Source organism: Rhipicephalus microplus, unplaced genomic scaffold (assembly GCF_043290135.1).
Source record: "Rhipicephalus microplus isolate Deutch F79 unplaced genomic scaffold, USDA_Rmic scaffold_24, whole genome shotgun sequence".
Taxonomy (NCBI): domain Eukaryota; kingdom Metazoa; phylum Arthropoda; class Arachnida; order Ixodida; family Ixodidae; genus Rhipicephalus; species Rhipicephalus microplus.
Genome location: NW_027464597.1, coordinates 8,126,311 through 8,150,310, shown reverse-complemented (window position 1 = coordinate 8,150,310; position 24,000 = coordinate 8,126,311). Strand labels below are relative to the sequence as shown.

General features: G+C 45.6%; 1 protein-coding gene across 2 annotated transcripts in view; it reads left to right on the top strand.

Moving 5' to 3' along the window:
• LOC142786475 (MIF4G domain-containing protein B-like) overlaps positions 1–16,879 on the top strand; it is a 37,703-nt gene extending 20,824 nt beyond the window's left edge. For both annotated transcript variants that reach the window (XM_075884178.1, XM_075884179.1), the window contains 3 exons: positions 336–454; positions 4,968–5,276; positions 16,484–16,879. In XM_075884178.1, coding sequence (XP_075740293.1) covers positions 336–454; positions 4,968–5,276; positions 16,484–16,768 — 713 coding nt within the window. In that variant the 3' untranslated portion in view covers positions 16,769–16,879. The remainder of the gene's footprint in view (positions 1–335; positions 455–4,967; positions 5,277–16,483) is intronic.
• Positions 16,880–24,000: the final 7,121 nt, after the last annotated feature.

Here is a 24,000-nt window from a genome sequence, read left to right as displayed (position 1 = left end):
CTGAAATTTAGGGCTCAAATGAAAGCTCTTTGTCGTGATAGCTACAATGGCGTGAGCTTTTTCTAGAGTAGTAAGAAAATGCTCGTACTTTAAAAAGTGCCGCTCGACTAGACACTTCGCGGAATTGTATTATCATTCAAAGACGTCCTACGAACAAATAATTCACTTTGCAACATATTCTGCATTGCGTAACAGTGCTATAAACAATACAGTTATCGAATGCATTTCGTAATTAACCATTCCTAAGTTTAGTATGAATGCACCTCACCAATGCACTTTTACACTAAATTACGACACGTTTGTCGCAACGTGACCCATTTGCCGTTTTCCTTCAGATCCTGACTTGCTGACGCCAGTGGAAGTGGATCGACTTGTGCGCGTTGTCTTCTGGAAAGCCATTCACGACGACGACAGTGCTGAGCCAGCAGCGAGCTTCTGCGCCCGCGTCATCACGGTGAGCTATTAGCATTCAACAGTGCACCTTACTTTTCAAGGCGAAAATGCCTGGACAGATGCGGACATCGGCTGGGGTTTCGTGATTAGACGGCCTAGTGTCGGTGGCGTTAGTACAGTAAGGTTACGACACCATCATGAGATGATGTCACGATATGTCATCACGACGCCACCAATCATCAAAACAAGTGACCTCATAGCAAGGTCCTGGTGACGTCATGTATAACGTGAAGTCACATGGTGACGTAATCACGGCAGCAGTGCTTGGTCAAACGTGGGCTGATCACGGAGGCTGCGTAAAAAAAAGAAAGAAGCAGCAAGCCTGCAATAACTCCAGCCCTGGCGGCAACGCATTGCAAAACCAGGTTTGTTCCACGGAGCTTTCGGAGGAACGCGCAGAAGCTTTATTACGTCAACTTCAGAGGAAACGAGGTTGGACTTCGCATTAGAGTAGACTGACAAAGATGCTGGAGGGGCCCTGTGAGCTTTATTTTAAAATGAAACTATGTGTACTTCGCGTGCGAGAACGTCTCCGTAATCAGTTGTCCGGCGTGTAAAGCGGCCACCACCGTTACAAATACCATCCCAATTTGTATCAATCAACAAACTGGTGATCTGCTTTGCAACCGTTTTCTTTATCTCGAAACCTGTGTCGTAATAACTCATTAGATGGGCTTATGCTTACAATTAACGTTAAACCTAGCAGAAAAACCACTGTCCTCAGCATTCCTGTCACTGGAAACATTCCTGTGTTGAATGAAAAAAATATACGAGTCAGCTAGAATCCACGTGGAAGAACTGTCAGTGTCCCATAAGCATAAAGCTGAGACGACACGAAGGCAGTAGCAGTCTTTGCATTCTTTTCGGTATATGTAATGACACTGCCCCGCCACTTTACAAAAGCTTCCTGTAAATAACGCGGTTTCGACTGCCTCCAGGATCGGCTCATATTTGACAGAATGACAGACGTGCAAAGACGTGACGATGTGGCGTAGTCATGACTTCATAGCGACGTCTTAATGTTTCGCAATTTGTGAGTTGATCCTGTTAGACACTGAAAAGAAGCAATGATTTGGTTTATGTTGATAAAGAGCACTCTAAGAACTCGTACACTTCAAGTTTTGCTATCACAAGTTCGTTATTAGTGGAGAAACTATACCGAAGTTTGAGCGTTGAATTTCGTACCGAAATCACCACACTAGGTGTTGAATTTCGAAACGTACTTTTCCTATGTTCACGACATTGGCTGGATGAAAATTTTTGAACTCTCATATGCTCGGTCTAGGACACCGACACACAAGGTAATTCATAACAATTGAGTAGATCCTATGTACGACCGAGTAAACGTTTTCAAAACTTACTTCGTCACGGTGTTTGGTGCGGGAATCTCACAGTAACGTCTCCACCCGCATTTTTTTTCGCTAGTTTATCACTAGGCAAGCGTCGTCTTGCGGCAGGAGGGGTGTTTTCGCGGTTCTGCCAGTGTACTTCACTAATACGCGAAAAATCTTTTTTCCATTCAGTCTTCCTTTAGGATAATTTTTGCATCAATCACCGACGACATATAGTACACTGGCGATGATCAAATTCAGCGTTTGGTAAGGCATGGAAGGCTTACTTAAGAAACCCTTGTGCCGGCAAGCTAGGACTTCTCCTGGATGTGAAAACGGAGTCTGTTAAATTGAAAAGAATTCTTTTTATCAAAGAACGCGCCTTTCTTTAGGAGTTTGCTCGCCAAGCTTATGCTCGGGGCATGTCCCTTGACGTTACTCTAGTTACCGAGGCGAGGGCGTTCGGTAAATTTCTTTTCTGATAGCTGCAGTAGTGCGGTGTGTGCACATCTCTACGCAGCTACTTATGATCAACACCTTTAAAGCGAAGGCAGCGGCGCAGAGACATCGCAGTACGGCTGCAATACAGGCCCGCCGCCTAGACCCCGCAGTGAGAGCTCGCGCGTTTGAAGAAAGACAATAGCGCCAGCAGCAATCGCAAACCAGCGCCAGCATGGATCCGGAGGTGGCGGCCGCGGCGAAGGCACGCGCAGCCGAAGCAAAACGGGCTCGTCGACAAGCGGATCCTCAAGTGAGAGCCCGCGAAGAAGAGGCGGCACGTACGTTGCGGAAAGAAAACCTGTAATCGGAGTGATCGCGGTAAACAGCGACCAAGCGCCTAAACGTCGCTACCCCAGTTTGGTTGCACCAACGCCCCCTTCAAGCGAGACTTCTTGAATCGCTTGTTCGGCCATGGATTTAAGGTATGCGACCTCGCGGCCACGTGTGGTTTAACAATATCACGACCATCGTCTCCAGCCGCAACGACCAGACCCGCGAGAACGTCATCACTGTGCTCCAACGAGAGTTCGCTCTCATGCAGTGTCTGCAGCGGAACGTGCCCGACGACGCCGCCTTCGAAACACACCTCAAGTGCCGCGGCTCGTTAACACGCCTTGCTATAAGAAGGGCCTCGTCCAGAAAACTCGTGGGTTCTCCCGATCAGTTCCGAGCGAGCTCCTCCATCTTCCTTGGCGTCGGGAAGATGTTTTTGTTTTGCAGTGAAAGCTGTTATCAGATAACAATGGAAGTGGCAGTGGGAGCTGTTGTCCACCACCGCTGTTGTCCACAACCACTATCCGCGAAATTAGTAAAAGAAAACGAATCCAGAAAATTTTAAGGAATATAGACAACTTTTATTGTCATAATTATGATTATGAGCAGCTTCAACTGCGGGGTCAGTTTCGTGTTCTTCACCTTGGTTTTCCATATCAGAATATCGAGCCAACCTGGGCGACAGATACATCCACCCTCTACCTACCTAACATTTGCTCTTTGCTTTCGGCTACCTTTGTGGTGCCAATAAAGGCCTCAGGCACTGTCATAATATAATACTGAAAGCTGCATTGAGATCACCACAAGAACCGATTTAGGCGCCGCAGTTATACGCCGCTGCCAGCGCTAGGGTCCGCAACCGCTCTACTATCGCGAGACATAAAGTAAAATGTAATCGATAAAAAATATTTCTCGGAAAGGCTGGGATTTGAAACCCGGATTTCTGCGCGGCAATTGAGCACTTAGAGAGACGGTTGGTCTTAACACTCCTTCACTAGAACACGCAATGCAGGTCTGTCTGGGAAGGAGCCATGTCAACAGATAACAAACAAGTGTTACTCAATATGAATTGCACAACGACCGCAATTCCATACTCTAGTAACTGTAAAAGCTTCAGGCATAACTATTAAACGTCAGTGGCAAAAGCACAAAGTGAGCGTATATTGGGTACTTCCCTACTTCCTGGAAGTTACGTTGGTTCATGGCGTACGGTACCTTGAACATGTACCAGCCTTCAAGAATGTCTACAACTGGCTGTGGAAAGGACACCGTTCCAGCTTTCGTTGGGAATGCGCTACGTGTTCTGAGTGGACCAGGCAATTTTTATTGTTATTGGCAGCTGCTGCTGTTAGGTTTTCTGTGGTCTAAATGTCCCTGAACGTACTTCCAATCGTAGATAGGAGGCCATCATTCAAAAGGGTTACGTTTGCAGCTCTGGAGTGACACATCAAGAGATTGACGAATGAATACTAAAATAAATACAGTTAATATAAAATAAGTAGATCTACAGACTTAATTACCAGACATGTAGCGTTCACATCGTTTCTCAGTCTTTGCAGTTCCATGGAGAGCGGGACGAAAAAAATAGACAGGGAAGGGTCACGATAACCACAGGGTACTTGCGAAAAGTGACTGCCCCAAGAGTTTTTACATAGCGCGCTAGAGAGGCTTTCGCTGTGATTTGGCAACGATTGCACTGCGTTTTCTGCGTAGGTCTGGTCATTCTCATTTTGAGTCCCTCAATTAGTCTGAGTCAATACAGACAAGTGCTATGAAGCAGGACATAAACAAGAAGTACACAGGACAGACATTCTACTTTGAACTTAAGTTTATTCAGCAGATGCGATTTTTTAAGCAGCAACCAGTGGGGCGATAACATTCGCCAGTCATCCACGTCTTGGTAAATCCTCCACAAACATCGTACTGTAATAGTAGGAATGAGTGGACAAACTTTATTGCGAAATTCGCCAGGCCTGTGGTAAGAGCTATACATTACTCAGATACATAATAGGAGACATTGACTTCCTGGGGCGTCTCTGGCCAGAGGTATATCATTTTTGGTCGTCTGTGACCGAGCTACCTCCAACTACGTGTCGGAAATTTGCCCTTATTTACCATGCACTGATTAGATATTAATTTGTAACGACTGTATTGGCAATGACCCGCCACGGTGATTTAGGGGTCAATGCACTTGACTTCTGTCTGCAAGTCACGGGATCGAATCCCGGCTGCGCTGACCGCATTTTTGATGGAATCGAAAATCCTTGAAGTTAGGTTCACATTAAAGAACTTTATGTGGTCCAAATTTCTGGAGACCTTCACGACAGCGTCTATCAATGATATCGTAGTTTTGAGACGTTAAACTCCGACAAATATTCTTCTATTTATTTGCAATGCGAATTACCACAGGCTGAGCTGGACGGGGTGTTCATCGATCGGCTGTTGTGGACCTGCCGCGTCTGGTTCAAGGAACACGACGTCCCGCTGCGGAGATCCACTGCAAGGGTGCAATGGGAGCCGCCGCCGCAGCAAGATGCTGGTAACCAACTGACCGCTTTAGTTGGCTTCATGGCCGTGCTTCTGTCATCCATCCCTGGAAAAGGAACGGCTGCATCGGTGGGCTCGTGCCACTCCGGACATATCTTCTGCATCGCGGCGCTCCTGTGTGATTCCTGCAAGCTTGTCCTGAGGTCGCCTGAGCTGGACCACCACACCAAGGTATGTTATTATCATCATCGCCACCAACACCACCACGGCTCGTCATAGGACTTGTCATAAACTCTGTTAGCGCACCTTAACAAGTATGGTTGCTAAGTACAAGCCGTTCATTAATCACCTTCTTAAGTTTTCAAGGAGCAGTGACACCATAATTCAAAGATAATATCTAGAGTTTATTCGTTTCTTTGGTAAGCACGTGTTTTTTTTAGTGAAGTAGGAATGAGATCCGTTGGGTGTAAGTTATTCTATTTCGAGCGCAAACAGCATCCAAAGCCACCGCCACCGAGAAAACTAGGTGATGGTGACAAAGCTCATCGGCGCATTCCCGGCCATGAGTCACCCGGCTGCCTGACCCGGGCTCAATCGGGAATGAGAGGTCTTTTCTGCTTCGCTGACGCATCGGCTGCTCCTGGCCTGCAGCCCGGCGTCATCGGCTTGGCAGAGCCTCGTCCCTTGCGTGCACTGCGTGCAGGGCAGATGAAACCATCGAGCCCCTGTTGTGTGTTTGCCTAGCGCTTCACACACAATGCGGCGTCTTGCTCGCCGCACTTCGTCGCCACGGTCTGCCCGCAGCTACACAGAGGGGCCTTCTCGTTCCTGCACAGCACAGCACTCAGGTCTTCAAAGTGATTCTTCGCTTCCTTGAAGACACTGGACTAGACAACCAGCTATAGGAGCCGCCCGCCACGTCCTTGGTCATGGACGTCATTTCTCTTTCTATAATCTCTTCTTCACATCTTTAATGTCTTCTCCTTCCTTGCAGGCGCTGAGCCGTGCTCCCAATTATTTCTGCAGAATTTGCGTCTTTTCCTTTCCTTGACCTCTCTCTCTCATTAACAGTATTTTTGCGTATTTAGCAAGCTCCTGTGCCACGCAAAGAAGCATCGCCAAGTGCCGATGAGCGAGCAGCAATGATGTTCTCATCACAGAGTCTACTTGTGGTACCGTCTGGTGGAAATGCCTGGCTGCCTGGCAACGGCTTCACATGCTTGTTTTGCTTGGTTTGTGCAGGGCGTTCGTGTTAATTCTGCGTTTTCATTTTGTTGTTTGGGGTGATTTGTCAGAAGTTAGTGGGCGTGAATGTGATTACTTGAAGCTATAGGCAAATCACGAACAAGTAACCCACGAGCAGCGTTAATATGTATTACCAGCCAGCATGGCCCAAGCGTGCGTCTCCAGCTGTCTCGTCAGTGCGCGGTGCGGCGTCGATTTCAAAATAAATCCTCAGACAACGATCGAACCGACATTGCTTCGCTGCGGCAAGAATCGTCACAATCCCATATTCCCTAGTGTTTTGATCATCGCTCGTGGACGCTGATGACGGTGGCGACGACGATGGCTGTGGCGGAGGCATGCCTATACACGTGTTCGCCAAGCAAAAGAAATGTCAACTGAAAATTGAGTCACTATTTTTTGTGGCTGCATGATCAAATGGGGCGAGACTGTGGGAGGGGACTGCTTGGCGGTGCTGGCAGCGCTGAAAATTGGCGGGTTTCACCCATTTTGAAGTGGGTTCGATACTAGTCATACTGATCGAGATAACATATATCCATTCGCCCATATGTTGCCTGATCAGTACAGAACCGTCACCAGGGGATGAACTACGCGTGGATGCCATAAACGTGACATGCATAAAGTTGATGTCATTGCTACTTCAACAAATCAACCACTACGCCTCTTTATAAGGCACTCTGTGCACTTACATATTATGAAGTCTTAATTTGGATGACCTTTATTAGGCCCGAGGAACCGGCAGCCTAAAGCTACGATGAATGAACCAAGGGGATGATGCTACGCGACAACGATGAGGATGCATGAGCCACACATGATAAGTATGATAATGTACAGGTGAAGAGGATGCGTATACTAAATGCTCACACATATCCCCCCCCCCCTCCGTGAAAGCGGCCAGCCTGGCCGCGGCAAGTCAAACCAACAAAGAACATCGCGTGAAGGGCTTCATAAGGGAGACATGGAAGACCTCTGTAGTACGATAACAGTGATCTGCTGGGCTACAAGTGGCGTCACGTGATTATTCACCTGTGCAGTCTCTTCAACAACTGTGTATGGCCCAATAAACCGTGGCTGAAATTCGTCACACAAACCAGGTGTGTGAAGAGGCGTCAAAAGGAGCACTTCGTCTCCAGGTTGGAAGAATACAGCACGATGCGATTCATCATAAACTATCTTTCTGTCTTGCTGTCGGCTTTCAGTGTTTATGCGAGCGCGTTGGCGGCTCTGTGCGAGTCGTAAAACGTATTCCTCTGTAGAGGATGGAGATGAATCCGTTTGGCAGGTAAAAAAGTAGGGGAGCGTCCATAAACTAGGTAAAATGGTGAGTAGCCGGTTGTCCACTGAAAATTCGTATTGTAGGCGAAAGTGACGAATGGTAGAACTAAGTACCAGTTTTTGTGGTCTGGTTGAATATAAGCGGCGATCATGTCAGCAAGAGTGCGGTGGAATAGCTCAGTGAGGCCATTAGTCTGGGGGTGATAACTAAAGGCAGTCTTGTGAGTTGTGCCGAAGGCGTGAAGAAGTTCGTTCACTAGTTGTGAAAAGAAGGCCCTTCCACGGTCACTTAGGAATACACGTGAAGCACCATGACGCAGTATAATGGCTCGGAGGATGGAATCGGCAATTTCAGAAGCTAAGCCAGTAGTGACGGATGCCGTGAGTGAGTGAAAATTTATTAGAAGGCAGAGAGGTCGGCCTGAGCTATTTCGCTCTAGCCTGCTACTCTACACAGGGTATAAGGGAAAGGGGAAGGAAAAAGGGATGAAGTGTGATGATGGGGACAAGAAGAGATGGTGCGTATGTACAGTAGCCACTTATAATAGTACCTTACAGTATAGTTTCTAGTCCAGTGGTTTTTATAAAGTCTAGAACAGCATTTGTAGCAGTTTTTGACGCTGTTTGGTCGTTCATTGCTGACAATATGTGGCTTTCACTCAATGGTGTTCGTCCAATGCTTGCCAACGTTGCAGTTAGGATTTTTCTTTGCGCCACGTATAATGCACAGTCACAAAATATGTGAACTATCGTTTCGCGCACTTGGCAGCGTTCAAAATTCAGGCTGTCCGCACGGCCGATTAGGGGGGTGTAGTGGCGAGTGAAGGCGACGCCCAGGCGAATTCGGTGCAATATATTAGCATGTCTTCGGCTGATTTTATCTGGAAGACGAAAAGTCATACCGGGGTCTGTTTCCCGCAGGCGCTTGTTGCGGTGATCTGGTAGTGACCAGTAAGTGGCAGCGCATTCGCGCATGAGTTATCTCAACAATGTGTTGACGTCACTTGGCGAATACGGTATTTTGACGTACATGGAAGCGTTGTATACTGCCGCTCTTGCTTTGCTATCGGCTGTTTCGTTGCCAACCAGGCCGCAGTGTCCAGTAATCCATTGGAGTGTAGTCAAGTGACCGCTCCTGTGTGTTAGGTCAAATGCTTGGATGATTCCTAACGTTAACTCGTAAAATGGGCCTCTTCTTGCACAAGAATGGATAGCTTGAAGCGCTAATTTTGAATCAGACAGAATCGTCCATTTACGCGGTGCTTGGTCGTTCACAAATTTTATGGCTTTTGATAGCAACAAGTTCTGCAGCTGTCGAAGATGACCTATGATCTAATTTGTACTGTCGGGAAATACCGAGTTGAGGGATCATGAAGGCTGCAGCTGAGGCGGATGAAGTTACGGATCCATCGGTGTAAATGTGCACAGAGTCGCTGTATCGGTCATCTAAATGTGCCAAGGTGAGTTGCTTTAGGGCAATATAAGAAACATGCGACTTATACGAAATTGCACGTATGTGAAGGCACACCAGTGGTTTAGTCAATGTCAATGGAGGCACTGCAGGGATTACGGTAGGTGCAAAGCCTGACGGGATCATGTGCCTATGCGTATCGAGGCATCGCGAATAGGTACAGCCTGGTCGGTCTACTTGACTCTAAGACAAAGGGTGCTGTGCATGTCGGGTCAGCAGACGAAGGTGCACTCGAAGAGGCTCACAAGACGTGTAAACCTGTATAGGGTAGGTGCGTGACTCCTCTATAGTGCCAGAGGTAGATGTGCACCGTGGCAGGCCAAGACATTCTCAGTGCTCGTGCCTGAAGGTCTCAGCGTAGCACGTCAAATGGTCAACGGCTGTTACTACCCACCGGTTTCCAGCAGCACTGACTGGAAGGGGGCCATAAAGATCGACGCCTACAGCTTCGAATGGTGTGGCTGGGCTCGGAAGAGGCTGCAGTGTACCGGCTGGAGCAGATGTTGGTAGTTTTCTACATTGACAGGTAGTGCAGGACACGACGTACCGAGCTACACTAGTGGTAATGCTTGTCCAGTAAAACCAACTTCGAAGGTTATCGTAGGTTTTATGGTAACCAAGGTGACCAGATGTCGGATGGTCATGAAGCGCTCTGAGGATTCTAACCGAAGCGATTGGGGTAGAACGGGAACCCAGCGCTGATCGTCCGGATGGTAAATTTCGCAGTACATCACCGCGTTGTCCAGCTTGAATTGCGAGAGTTGGCGACGGAGCTTTGCATTAGGTGGACGGGAACTGCTAGTGAGGTAGCCTATAATACGTCGACAGTATGGTTCAGCCAACTGCCGAGAAGAAAAATTGTGGGGATCGTTCGAAGGCAGCTGGTCCATAGAGAAGAGAGGAAACCGCCATAGATGTGGACTCCAAGGGTGTGAAATGCAAAGTGATCGCGGAAATCCCGAGTGGAGCCGCTGGTAGTGAGCAGCGAGAAAGAGCGTCGGCGTCACTATGCTTCCTGCAACACTTGTATACGATGTCAAAATCATATTCTTGGAGGCGTAGAATCCAGCGGCCGAGGCATCCCGACAAGTTCTTGAGTGTCGAAAGCCAACGTAAAGCGTAGTGGTCGGTCACAATGGTGAAATGGTGGCCGTGCAGATATAGACGAAATTTCTGCACTGACCAAACGATGGCGAGGCACTCCTGCTCGGTGATCGTGTAGTTCCTCTCATCTGCGGAAAGGACGCGGCCGGCGTTTGCAACGACTCGCTCTCGCGAAGAGTTGTCGCGTTGCAGGAGCACGGCTCCTAAACCGCGGCCGCTAGCGTCTGTGTGCAGGAAGGTCGCTGCATCCTCGTGAAAATGAGAAAGTGCAGGGTCAGTCGTGAGGGCTTCTCTTCAACCTCTCAAAAGCCGAATCACATTCCTGAGACCACCGAAAGAGCATGCCGGAAGCAAGTAGCTTATGGAGTGGTGCGGCTATGGAGGCAAAGTTTTGTATGAATCGCCGAAAGTAAGAGGCGAGACCAAGGAAACTTCGCAAATCTTTTGGTTTGTCAGGGCGAGGGAAGCGAAGCACTGCAGCAGTGTTATCAGGTTGGTTGGTTGGTTGTTTGCGAAACTTTATTGAGGTCCTGCAAAGCGCACGTCAGCGCGCAGCGGGCGACTCCCACGTCGACAGTGTTATCAGGATCTGGACGAATTCCATCCTTGTTCAGAACATGATCGAGGAACTTGATAGGTATGCTGGTGAATTGGCATTTCTTGGTGTTAATTTAAAGACCAGCGCCCGCAAGACAAGTCAAGACCTCGCCCAAGCGTTCCAGATCTTGATAAAACGTCGATGAAAAGACAACAATGTCATCGTGCCAACAAAGACAAGTCTTCAATTTCAGGCCACGCAGCACGGTGTCAATCATGCGCTCAAAAGTTGCGGGTGCATTGAATAGACCAAACGACATAACCTTGAATTCGTATAAGCCGTCTGGGGTCACAAACTGAGTTTTTTCTTTATCATCTTCGTGCATGGCGATTTGCCAATAGCCGGAACGCAAGTCGAGGCTCGAAAAGTATTCAGCACCCTGTAAGGAATCGAGGGCGTCATCGATGCGTGGCATGGGGTATACGTCCTTCCTAGTCGACGCAAAATCGTACGAAACCGTCTTTTTCTGCACACCAAAACGATAGGAGACGACCAAGGACTGGTTGAGGGTCAGATTATCTCCCGTTGCGGCATATCATCTATGTTTTTTTCAACAATTTTTCGTTAGGCTAGCGAGACGCGGTACAGACGGCAGTGCACAATGGATGTTCCGTTGGTCTGAATACGATGTGCTGTAGCGACTGTCTGGCCCAGGGTGAATGAATGAACGTAAACTCCTATTCCGGAACTCAGTCTATTAGTGAGCCGGTTTAATGACGGTGAAACGAAAAATGCAACATAATCGACTGATATTCTTTTTTCAGATACTCAATGGAGACTACAAAGTTCACCTAAAGGAACACATCGCACTACACCCATTTACCACATCTAGAACTAAACACTCGAAACATATCACACCACATAGCTACAGAACAGATTTATTCAAGTATTCGTTTTTGGTTCGGAGCATCGTTGACTGGAATCAATTATCTCAATACATAGTCGAACATTGCGGTTTACAAAGGTTCGAAAAGGCTTTGTCAGAAAATTTGTAACCAAATTGCTTGTTCCTTGTCGGTTGAACATGTTCAATGTACTATATCAACAAGTTCAATATGTACTATATCACTTCGAATCTTTTTTCTCTTTTTGGTGACGTGTACGAGATGTATTCGAACATGTTTCTTTTATCCGTGATCTATGCGGGATGTATTTTGATATAGTTTTGCGTTTTTGTTTTTGTTATTTCCATATAGTGTGCGTCTTGAGCGTACAGTGTGAAACTTGTTTCCACATATGTTCTTTGTACGTGGCAGATATGTAACCCCAACTCCTGTCTTGGTCTTTGGGCTGACAGTGTGAATAAATAAATAATAAATAAAAAAGGAGTTTGCATGCTTTTCAAACAAATCAAGCAGCTGCTGCTTCTGTGAGTCTGTCAAGTCTTGTTTTTGGTTGCTGTAAAGGCCGAGGGAGGAGCATGATCTGCAAGATGGCATTTAGAGGAGACAGGGGTAAGAGGCACGACGCACACAGGCTCCAGATCGGCAACGCAGGTGACAGTAGTGCCCCATGGCAGTAAAGTTTTATCTGGTGTGGTGTTGGTAGCAGCAAGGACAGCTGATCCATTGTTGAAGCGAGCCACACCTGATGCGAGAGCTATGCCTTTATTAAGGCAACGGGGCGACAGAGTGACCAAAATGTCACCAGACTCGACGTCGTTGGACAAAAGTGTGACTAATTGATGTTCGTGCGGTGGTAACTCGATGTCTACAGCAGTGATGAGTCGAAGTGGCCTGTAGGCTTCGTCGTTGAGTAAGTGATCCGTGTCAGTAAGATGAACGACACGTTGTACACAACAAATAGCCGCAGAAGCAGAGGAAAGAAAGTCTCAGCCTAAAATGAGTTCGTGGGAGCACGGGGATAGCACAGCAAATTATATGTGATGAAGAACTTCGTCGATTAGTACACAGGCAGTAAAGAGAGCGGAAGGGCGAATCGTCGTTCCCTGGGCTGTAACCAGTGTTGGTCCATCATAAGGCGTCGTGACTTTTCGAAGACGGGCACACAAATTAGCACGAATAACAGAAAACGCAGCCCCAGTGTCCACCAAAGCATCAACGTCCACTCCCTCAACTCTGACCGCAATCATATTGTAAGGGCGCGCTGGAGTAATTGGAGTCCTGTGTCGGAATGCAGTTTCTCCTCCAAAAACTGCATCGCTTAATTTTCCGGACGCCGATCAGAAGCGAGGAAAGCAGGCTGAAGAGGAGAAAAGGAGCGACGGTAGGGCGATCGTGAACGGCGTCGGGTTGATGGATGACCACTGCGCAGTTCACCCGATGCTGGTAGAGATGGAGACCGACGCGGCAGTGACGAATAACGGCAGCCCTGGTACAAGGCTCCTGTGGTATAGTTCCGTTCGCGATGTCGTACCCTTGCCGCTCGTTTTGCTGGCGCTTGTGGCAAAAGCGTAAATTGTGACCACGATAGTCGCAATATTAGCACGTTGGGCGATTCGATCTATAAGGAGGGTAGTAGCTTGCCCTAACTGCACCGGGAGAGAGAGAGCAGTGAGAGGGACAAATGACGGCTCAGGCGGTGGTGACGGAAAGCTCGTGGGACAGCTTGTGGGAGGTGCGGCAGCAACCGACGCGTACGTTCGTGGCGGAGACGTCGAGCTGACGGTTCCTGGTGGCGCGGCGGTGGTTTGCGGGAACGAAGGGAGAGTACGGTGACAGTGGGCTGCAGTGGGTCATGTGGGTCATGGACGTCAGCTCCTCCCTGACGACATCCCGCAATGACGTTGAAGAAGACTGAATGGGACACACTGAAGGTAGTATGAATCCCATTGTTTCTAATTCTTCACGTACATTCACACTTATCGAGTCTCGTAGGTTTGGATCCGCTGTAATACGGGCCACGTCACTATCCGGTTGTAAGCGCATAGACTCAAGTTCTTCGAGGCACTGACAGGTTGTCGCAACGTCAGCAACGGTAGCCGCATTCTGGATTGCAAGGGTGCGATGGGTGCGATCCCCTTAAGAAGCTGGCGCACCATGTCTGACTCTGTCACTGGTGTGTCAACCCCGCGGCAAAGTGAAAGAACATCCCCGATGTAGGATGTATACGACTCCGCGATGTGCTATTTCCGAGTCGCGAGAGCTTTCTTTGCGAGAGCCGAACGAACAGCCAGTGTGCCAAAGACATCGCGAAGCTGATCTTTGAAGGCTGACCAGTCGGGGATGTCGATGAAGTGGTTGAGGAACCACGTGTTCGCGACACCCGAGAGGTAGAATGACACGTGAGCGAGTTTGTAGGTGTTGTATCACCGGTTAGCTGTGCCGATACGCCCGAAATTGTTCAGCCATTCCTCTACATCTTTCCCGCGAACACAGCGAAGGGATGGGGCTCACGCTGGAGGCTGTTGATGACGTGACAAGGCACGGCACGCGGTGGTGGAGTGGGAATGGCTGCAGCACCGACCTCATCTTGGTGCGACATATTTCTGGACACCTGGCCCAAGCGGCGACCTGAACGTAGCTCCACGGGGTAGAGTGGTCGAGAGGAAGGCAGGGGTTCTAACAGCACACTCCACCACGTATGAAGACTTGGTTTAGATGACCTTTATTAGGCCTGAGGAACTGGCACCGACAGCTACGATGAATGAACCAAGATGAGGATGCTACGCGACGATGAGGATGCATGAACCACATGCATCCTCATCGTACATTATCATGATAATTATGATAATGTACAGGTGAAGAGGATGCATATACTAAATGCCCACAATATACGTATATGCAAATACAGTTAAAGCTTTATAGGTCCTACCTCAATAATCCGGAAAATAGCATCCTTCGCACGGGTCTTTTGGTTCTGGCTAGCCTACGCGTTGCTTAACGGCGAGAAACATTTTTTAATTCGGCCACATTAGGCCGCAACTCGGTTGATTCCGACAATCATCGGAGTGCGCCTAGCCCAAAACGCGGCCATTCTTTGTCCCGAAAGAACAAAAACAGCATTTACAGCCAGCAGAAAATAGGTCGAAGAGTACGCATTGCTATTTTCATCATAGCCAATGCATACATGTGGTGGTTGTAGTGGTGGCAGTAAACACGCAAGGAAGGAGGTCTGCCGAGAACGTTAATTTTATTAAACACGGTAGTCTGGCACCGATGTCGCGTTGGAAACTAGAACGCAGAATGACAAACGTTGCTGCTTCTACGCTGGTCTTATGCGCAATAATTGCAGCATTTACGAATTCATGAAGGAAACTGATGTAGACATAGCAGACATATTTCCTTTGTTTTCTTGATACGTTCAATTGGTCGGCATTCAATGACTTCTGAAACTTTTAGCGGATTCGTGAAATTCCAATTGACGAGATTTCGCTTTACTGTTTACATTGTGAACGATGGCGATTATTTATTTTCATCACCATCAGCTTGACTACGCCCACTGCAGAGCAAAGGCCTCTACCATGTCCCACCAATCAACCTGGTGTTGTACTTTTTTGCTGCCATGTTATACCCGAACTTCTTAATCTCATCTGCTAACGTACTTTTCTGTCTCCCTTTCACGCCTTTACTTTTTCTTAAAATTCAGTCAGTCACCTTTAATGACGAGCGGTGGTCCTGCCTACGTGCTACGTGCTCTGCCGATGACCATTATTTCTTCTTGATTTTGACTCTGATACTCCTAACCCTGGTTTGTTCCTTGACACACTCTGCCCTCTTATTGTCTCTCAAGGTTACATCTATAATTTTCTTTCAATCGCTCACTGCGTCATCCTCAATTTTTGCTGTGTCCTAGCTCTCTGTAAGCTTCCAGGTTCCTTCTGTGCAGTTAAGTGTCTGTAAGATGAAGCTGTCACATACATTCTTGTTGAAGGATAGTGGTAGACTGTTCTTAGTAACTTTAGAATGTGTGTTCAATGTGCTCCATCCCATCCTTATTCTTCTTGTTAATTCACTCTCGCGGTTCGGCTCCACGGTTAATACACCTCTTAAGTGGACATACTGCTTTAAAACATTAGTTATGACTGTGCCCATTGTAATATGGGCGAAGCTCTCCAAGCCCCCTTACTGGTTGACATAGTGCAACTTACAGTTCAATTCTGCACTTCGGCCACGTGTTCTCACCTTCTCACCTCTCCCCTGATTCCAGACTTCTCGCTTTACATAAAGCATGTATAGTGTGATTTCTCCAAGAAGTTTTACGCAGTGGTGTGGCTTTGTTGCAAAATAGTTGACTCATGTCTGTTATATACATGTTCCATGGAGCTCTCCTCAAAGGAACTGTTTAAAACCGAGGGTCGGTCGTGCCCACTTTTAGCCCACGCGCGAGAGCGAAGAAGCCTGGCAAGTGGGAGAACATGGTAAAGATATCAGGGACACAGGGAGGCTTATATAAAGAAGCTACTTTAGCCAGGCAAAGAAAGTGTGGCAATATTGAGAAGACCATGCAAGGTACAAAGAAGCAGAATGAAGGTGAAGCTGCGGTGGGATTAGAACAGGTGGTGTATGGAGGAGGGATAGTAGTAGCGAGATTGGCTGTGCTGGAAAAAGATGTGGATCAACGCTAGCACATTTTCAAGCACCACCGATGCAATGGAAAGATCGGGAGCAGTGCGCCGAGCGTTGGCGACTTGAAGCCATTTCTTCGATTCTTTAATGAGCCTTCGTAGGTAAAGTCAGTTGAAGCCTTGTTGAGCAGCGCAGTTGTTTCTTCAGTCAAACAACACATTTTAACAGACTGCTAGGTATATAATGATACATTATTATTTTGAAACTGCCACTGCAGGTCGAGTGCCTCCGCAGAGCCCTAACTACAGCCGGCGAAGCTGCGGAGCGAGGCGCCCCTGCCCGCATGGCGGCGCTGGTGGCCTGCTTGCGGGACGCTTTCTTGTCGTCAGATGTTCCGGAGGATGATCGCCTGACCCTGCTCGAACTTATAGAGCTGCGCGCTTCAGGATGGAAACTATCCCCTGAGCAGCAACTCTCGTACGCTAGCCTCAACGATGCCGTCGGAGACGAATGCGACGATGTTCAAAACTTGTCACCTCTCCCATGGCGCATCGCCGAATGAGGCTTCCTTACATTTGCACCCGGAGACGAAAGCTTTCCGTCAACACGTTTCGCGTCGCGCTCAATAGCTTCTTCCATTTGTTTTGTGTGAAATAAACTAATTTCTATGTGATGGATCTGCCTATGGTTTTTACAAGCTGTTTTTAACTTTGTTTTTCTTTTTGAAAAGTACACTGATTTTTTTTAAGTACAGTGATGGAAGGCTTCAGATGAAACGAGGTAACAGCATGGCAAGGAACCAAAAGCTGCAAGAAGATAAATCTTGTTTCGAGAAGACGGCAAATGGTTTGCCCCTCGTCACCTTCTCAAATATTTTTTTCGAGTTTGCAGGCGTATGTATTCACACAGAGAATTCATGAGCATTTGAAGAGAATATCAGAACCCCCTCCACAAGAGCATTTCGGTTACGCCCTTTCAAGTGCGCCCTTTGCTGCTTCAGTCCGAATAGGTCACTATGAAACGCGCGTTTTATCCTTTCGTAGATTTCCGTTCACGCAGGTGGACTGTGCCGCCAGACTCGGCCGCCATTTTGTTTTGGCTTAGGCTGTTAATCACTCTGCACTGCTAAGTGCCTTAGTCAATGCGACCGAAGGGAGAAGACTCAAAGGAAAAAAAACGACCGATAAGCATTGCGTTGTCTACAAATAGCTGAAGAAAGTCGGGGTGGAATGTACCGAATGAAATTCACTCTGTGTAACGAATACCTCCTTCCGAAAGAATTCAGATGATATGTGAATATGGAAATCTCTGAAGTAGAAAAATTGAAACGATACTGATTAGGGCAAGCCTGTCATGATATAAGTACAGTGAATTGTTATCTTTTTATTTATTTAATAAATATAATTAATTATAGAAATAATTAATTGTTTACATATACTGCAGACCGTTTTCGCGCTGCAGCAGGAGGGGGTACATGAATGTCAATGGTAATAAGAGAAACTGAACTGACTAAACACAATACAGTAGAAATGACAAAACATTGAACCCGAATCTACGTGCTACACTGTAAATTTTGTCGAAAAAACGGTAGTCTTGCGTCTGGAGAAAGTGAACAATACGTTTATTTTATGTTCTGTGCAAGAAAATAGGTGAATGGTATTCTGAAGGCGCTGCGTTGGAGTGCATCGAGCGTGTAGCGGAAGCGAACAAGCGCATCTAGGCACGTTAGACACGAGCGCCATCTGGCAGTTATCTTCGAAAACGAAGGTGTGCGCGACCGCGTTGAAAGATGCGCGCCAGTCTTGCAGGAGATAAGGTGTAGAATGCAAAGCGACGGGCAGGTGCCAGCACCTGTCGTCGTATCAAAGTTTTGAAAACACCTTCATGAGCATCGCGTTGCACTGTCAGCGCAACGCGATAAACGCTACAGGCCTTAGAGCTACTTGTGTGTGCCTTTTCTAATATAAAGGCAGACATACAAAACATAGACGTGTTATTATGGTACCTCTGATATGCAAAATACTTGCTTCTTTAATTCACAATCGCACAACTATGAACGCTAAACCTCGAGCAGTATTGGAGGGCGCTGCGGATGGGGTTAACCGTTTAGTGCCGTTTGAGGTGTCGTTAGGGTGGACAAACAGACAAATGTACAGACAGTCATACAGACCAACATTTTTCCGTCGAAGGTCCCCAAGAAAGACCATCGTCTTTAAAAACGCCATGCCTGAGCAGAACGCGCAACACAGACACTGCTAAAGCTGGAAGAGCAGCCTTCTGGAGCTGCTTTAAACAATTTGGGTAACCGCTACAAGCACAATTGCGGGGTAGCCACTACACCCATAGTTTTGTTGCCGGCATTTGTTTATTTGTTTGTAGCCTGGAATTGATGGCACATACTTACTCTGGGGCCAAGAAAACATAATATTCACTATGCCATCCTTCGTCAATCTTCGGTGAAGCCTCATCCGTTTCACACTTGCGAGAAATTTTGTGCTATATTTTGTTGCTGTGGTTGACAACGGAGAAGAATATGCCTAACGGTATTATGATGGGGTAGTACCATCGCTTAACTGGCGACCACACACATCGCATAACTGGCGACCTCATATCAAATATATCACCCGAAAAGGTGTGCGGGTCATTGGCATATTACGTGGCCTAAGCAACTACCTCATAGGTGTAGAAAGAGACACATTGGTAATGATATATCGCATGTGCGTTCATACTATTTTGGAATTTGGTTGTGTACTTTTTTCTGGAGTTCCAGCTTACAAGTTGTAGCCTCTAATTCTTCAGGAAATAGAAGCTTTGCGCTTATGCCTTGGCCTGCCCCAAACAGTTGCTAACAATGTGTTGTATTTAGAATCGACGTATCTCCTCTTTCTTGTAGGATTCTCCTTCTGACTGATCAGACGTTCTTAAGAATTTATAAATCCCCATTACAACCTTCAGAAGCAGCCTTTATTTCCACCCCGGAATCATTTCTCGGTGCTAGATGACTACGATTTCACAACCACCCCCTCCCCCCCAAAATTATATTTGTGCAAAATTTATTGGAGCCTCTAAACGTACGTATATGCGACATCATGCTGAGTCGTTATAATTCATACCCTGATGAAATTCAATTTGACAATATTTTTTCTAATAACGCCAAATTACTTCCTCATAATTATTTGGATGGTTTACTACAAGATCACCTGTGCAGTAATAGAACAAACGTTGTTAATGCTACATACGCATCGCAATGTGACGAAAATTTAAGGGTTGGAATTTTCAGCCCGATTTTGGATTGGATTTATTCCCTTAGACTGCCCAATCTCAAACCCGTTTTTGTGGCTGAATTTCTGGCAGTAGTGCTCGCCTTACGCAAGTTACATACAGCAATTACATCAGCTGTCATAATAACAGATTGTCCATCTCTCTGTGCGGCACTTTCTGTTGGTGCTGATAATCAAGTAACAAAGGTGTTCCGTGCGCTAGTGCCTGTACATTTGAGAACAGTACGACTAGTTTGGGTGCGTGGACATAAAGGTTTATTTCTAAATAAAATAGGTCATTCCTCAGCTAAGTCGTCAATTAGCGAATCGATTCTACCACACTGTCCATCATCCGCTTATGTGACTGTTGCTTGATTCCGCAGACGAACACTTATGGAAGTCTTTAGAGGTACAGCGCTAAAAAAACTCTACAAAATATCGCCATTTATTATATCCCTGGCGAAGAGACTTTTGCCGCACTCGTAAACAAGAAGTAGCTATGACAAGGCTGCGTTGCCGGTTACCAAATCTGAATTTCTATAAACACAGGTCTGCTCAGGCACCTTCGCCACTTTGCACGTTCTGTGATGAACTTAAAAAAATAGATCATTTCTTTTTGACGTGCAGGCGATATTTCACACTCCGAAACAACCTTTTAGAAAACCTTTATGTGGTATCGGTATGGACTTATCTGTGCCTGCCATTTTGTCTTTTGGAGCTTCCATTTCTCGGTTCTTTAATGTAATAGTACGCGCGGCCGTCCGTGACCATACTGATGAAACTAATAGGTTGACTAATTAATGTGTTTCGTTATCGTAACGTTTTTACAAAATTATATACGTATAAAAATCAGGTTATTGCTAGCTTCTGAGAATAAATTCGTTTCTTTATTTAAATAATTGCATGCACTAAATTAAGCACTACACTTTCCTAGGTTATCGGTAACCTTTCTAATATATTTCCAATATTCTAAGTCTGAACAATAATTTTTAAAATAACTCGATTCTTGGCCAATTCCTCATAGTGGGTATGCGTCACGATCAATAGGTGAACAAGAACAAGAATTAGTACCATTCCACGAACCACTCGTTACGAAATTCGCAAGATGTGATGCCTGGCTGCTCTGTTGCTGTTCTAAGCGCTTTATTTACACACCTTAACGGCGATTTTGTCACCGGCATGAAGCCCGCCTATAGGGTGCAGTTTGCCACGGAGTTCCAAGCACCAGCGTAGCTCAGTGTAGAATTCTGGGTTGGCACACAGCGGACTCGGGCTCGAATCCAATTGTGGTGTTGCTGTTTGTTCTTTAGTTTTTTTTTCTCGCTTTGCGCGATAGGGGTTACAGACACCGGTTGAAGCAGACAACTATGGCGCATGTAACCCGTGTTGGGATCTCATAACAGCTTTCACTATAAAGAAATACCAAAATATGGCACTTGAGTATGGAACATAAGTACAGAGCAGAATTTCGAAAGTCAGTAGTAAGGCTACTGACGGGATAGGCGAACGATTGTGTCGGGTCCGCATTAACCACTTCTCCTGGTAACTCGCTCAGTGCGGTGAAAAACGAAAGTACATGACGAAGGTATGTATATATATATATATATATATATATATATATAAATATATACATATATATATAAATATATATATATATGTATATATAAATATATATATATATATATATATATATATATATATATATATATATATACATATATATATATATATATATATATATATATATATATATATATATATATATATATATATATATATATATATATACCTTAAGGGGGCTGAATAGTTGCCTGCGTAATAATGAGTACAATGAAACCGCCTGAGCGGGTTCATTATGTAACTTTTACGGTGCATAAGCTAGCGTGGCCGCTATCGTTTGCACCAAGTGGAAACACGCTCAGAAGCGTGCGAGTGCGCTCAGCGTCAGGTGAGGAAAGATTTGCCATGCTGGAAATTATCCTATGAAGCACAATCTTGCCGTGCTGGAAAACTTTATTGATAGTATAGAGGCTGAATTGAGCATAACGGTGAGTCGGTCTATAACTTCAAAGAATTCATCGTTGACAAGCACGTTCTCAAAACAAAGGGACGAACAAGATCAACCAACGGGTGAACGCTTTATAGAGACTGCGTTGTTTTTTCGAGAACGTTCGCTTAAGAACCCAAGGAACTGCAATGGCTACGACGCTGCTTCTGTGCAAAGCCGGAAAGTTGGGGACCAAGCTAGTCTTCGTGTCCCTATGAATAATGTGGCAAAAATCCTAAATCCAGGGGGAACCAATAAAAAAAACTCAACAGCGCCAATTGTGCCACTTTCGATGACTTGTCTTAAATGTACAATAGAAGTTGTGATATTCATTCACCAAGCGATGCGAAAGATGGATGACTTATGCATATCTGCATGTTTAAAAGCACTCAAATTTGGGGAGGTTTGTGCTTGAACATAGTGGTATTCACAGCGTGTAAACAGACAAGAAACGAAGGACAGAGTTATACAGCGCTCGTCTGTATCGCTCTGTCTTTCGTTTCTTGTCTGTTAACGCGCTCTAAATGCCATTATACCTGCATGTGTGGCTGTTCCTCGTCCTAATTTGTCGTGCGTAGATGTTGTAAACGTGGATTTTAACTGCTGGAAGCCTAAACTGAAGCATGGAGGTTGCGCTTCCCTTTAGGTCACCATGTACATGCAACCATTTTTTCTGAAAGGAAATTTCGTCGAGCCAAAAAATATACGATTAAGTTTTTCCCGTGGCAGACATGTTGCTTTTATACGAACGTGGGTAGCACAATATCGTAATTTTGTCACTCTTTGATACGACGCTGTTGGTCATCGAAGTACGTGCACAAAGTCATCTGATTGCTAGAACATTGCACGACGTAAACAAAGAAAGAAAGAAAGAGAAAAAGAAAGAAAGTAGAAAAAGAAGGAAAGAAAGAATGAAAGAAAGAAAGAAGAAGCCGGAAAGAAGAAAGAAAGAAAGAAAGAAAGAAAGAAAAAGATGCAGACAATATGAAGTACGAAGAAAGCTGATACGATAAACAAATAGAGCAATGGAACAATAAATGAAGATAAACTACAGCGACCATGCAGTGTCGTGTCGTCTGGTTTAACGCCACCGGAGCTAAACGGCCTTCAATTTTTAAATCAAATTTCTCATATTAACGAAGAATAACACGAATTTAAATACCGCTTGAGTTGTTTGAAACGGGAATTTCGAATAACTTCAGTGCTGCCTATTTGATGTTGTGGCTGGCGGAGTGGTTTCTTACAGCGAACGTCAAGTTTCGTTAACCTTTGCACTTTTTGTGGAGCTGGAGCCTGTGCTCAGTAATGATTGTTTGTAGACTCGCATTGCTTAAATTTTAACTTTTTCGACCTTTACAAAGTTTTGAACGATGCCGACTAACCTGAATTGTATAGCTTGTAGACAACCCTTACGGAAACGCCATACATGGCCCATATATAAGTTATATCTGGCCATATATAAGCATATATGGCAGCATATGTGGCCACATATAGGCATATATGGCAGGATGTGTGGCCACATATAAGCATATATGGCAGCATATGTGGCCAGATATAAGCATATATGGATGTATATCTGGCGGAGTCGGTTCATGCATGGGGTTATATACGGCCATATATGACGCGGTCGGCCCATATAAGGAGTCAAATCCGGCCAAATAAGGCACGGCCACACCATATATAACATATCAAGTGGGTCCTTATATGTGGAAGTGCTCTCTTATTTGGGATGAACCACGTATATATTTAGCACCGTGATCACACTTTTATGCGAATTGTAATATATAACAATATGTACACAAAGCTGACCTGCTTATTTTTCATAACAATATGAGTAATAAATATATATGTTGTTTCTGCCATGCAAAAAAACCGAAATTTCAGGTCAGCTTTGTGTTCGTGATAGTTGCAACTCAGTTGAATGCATATATGCATGCATTCGTGTAATTTAACTCGTACATTTTTCTAGACATTTAGGTTTGAAACAATAAGTTGCAATTAATACGACGTAAATAATGTATACAAGAGCAGACATGTTTTACGAGGAAGGAATCGTGTCAAGTCACAAAACGTATTGAAGCTTCCGAACCTCGCTATTATTATAGAGCAATCCTATATAGTATTATGTAAAGACAAAATGCATGCAAGTTATATTGTTCACATTAATGCATTCTTTAAAGTGGCAGCAAGAAATAGTAATTTCAATGCACTTTTAGCTTCCACATCGGTGGACAAATTTTCTGATTATTTGAAAGTTTTGATGGCTATATGCTCCCTTCATATAACAAGATTTCTATTAATCCTGTTGACCCCTCAACTGCGATTGCTTTCAGCATCCATTTACTAAAATTGCATGCGCAGTGCAAGGTTTAAGGGAGTATTTTCAAAAACAAAAAGAACTTACGTGAATGCAACGTGCAGGCACTATTATGATTACAATCAAGATGGAAGTTGTACTAATTTATTGCAAAATACATCTTGCGTTTC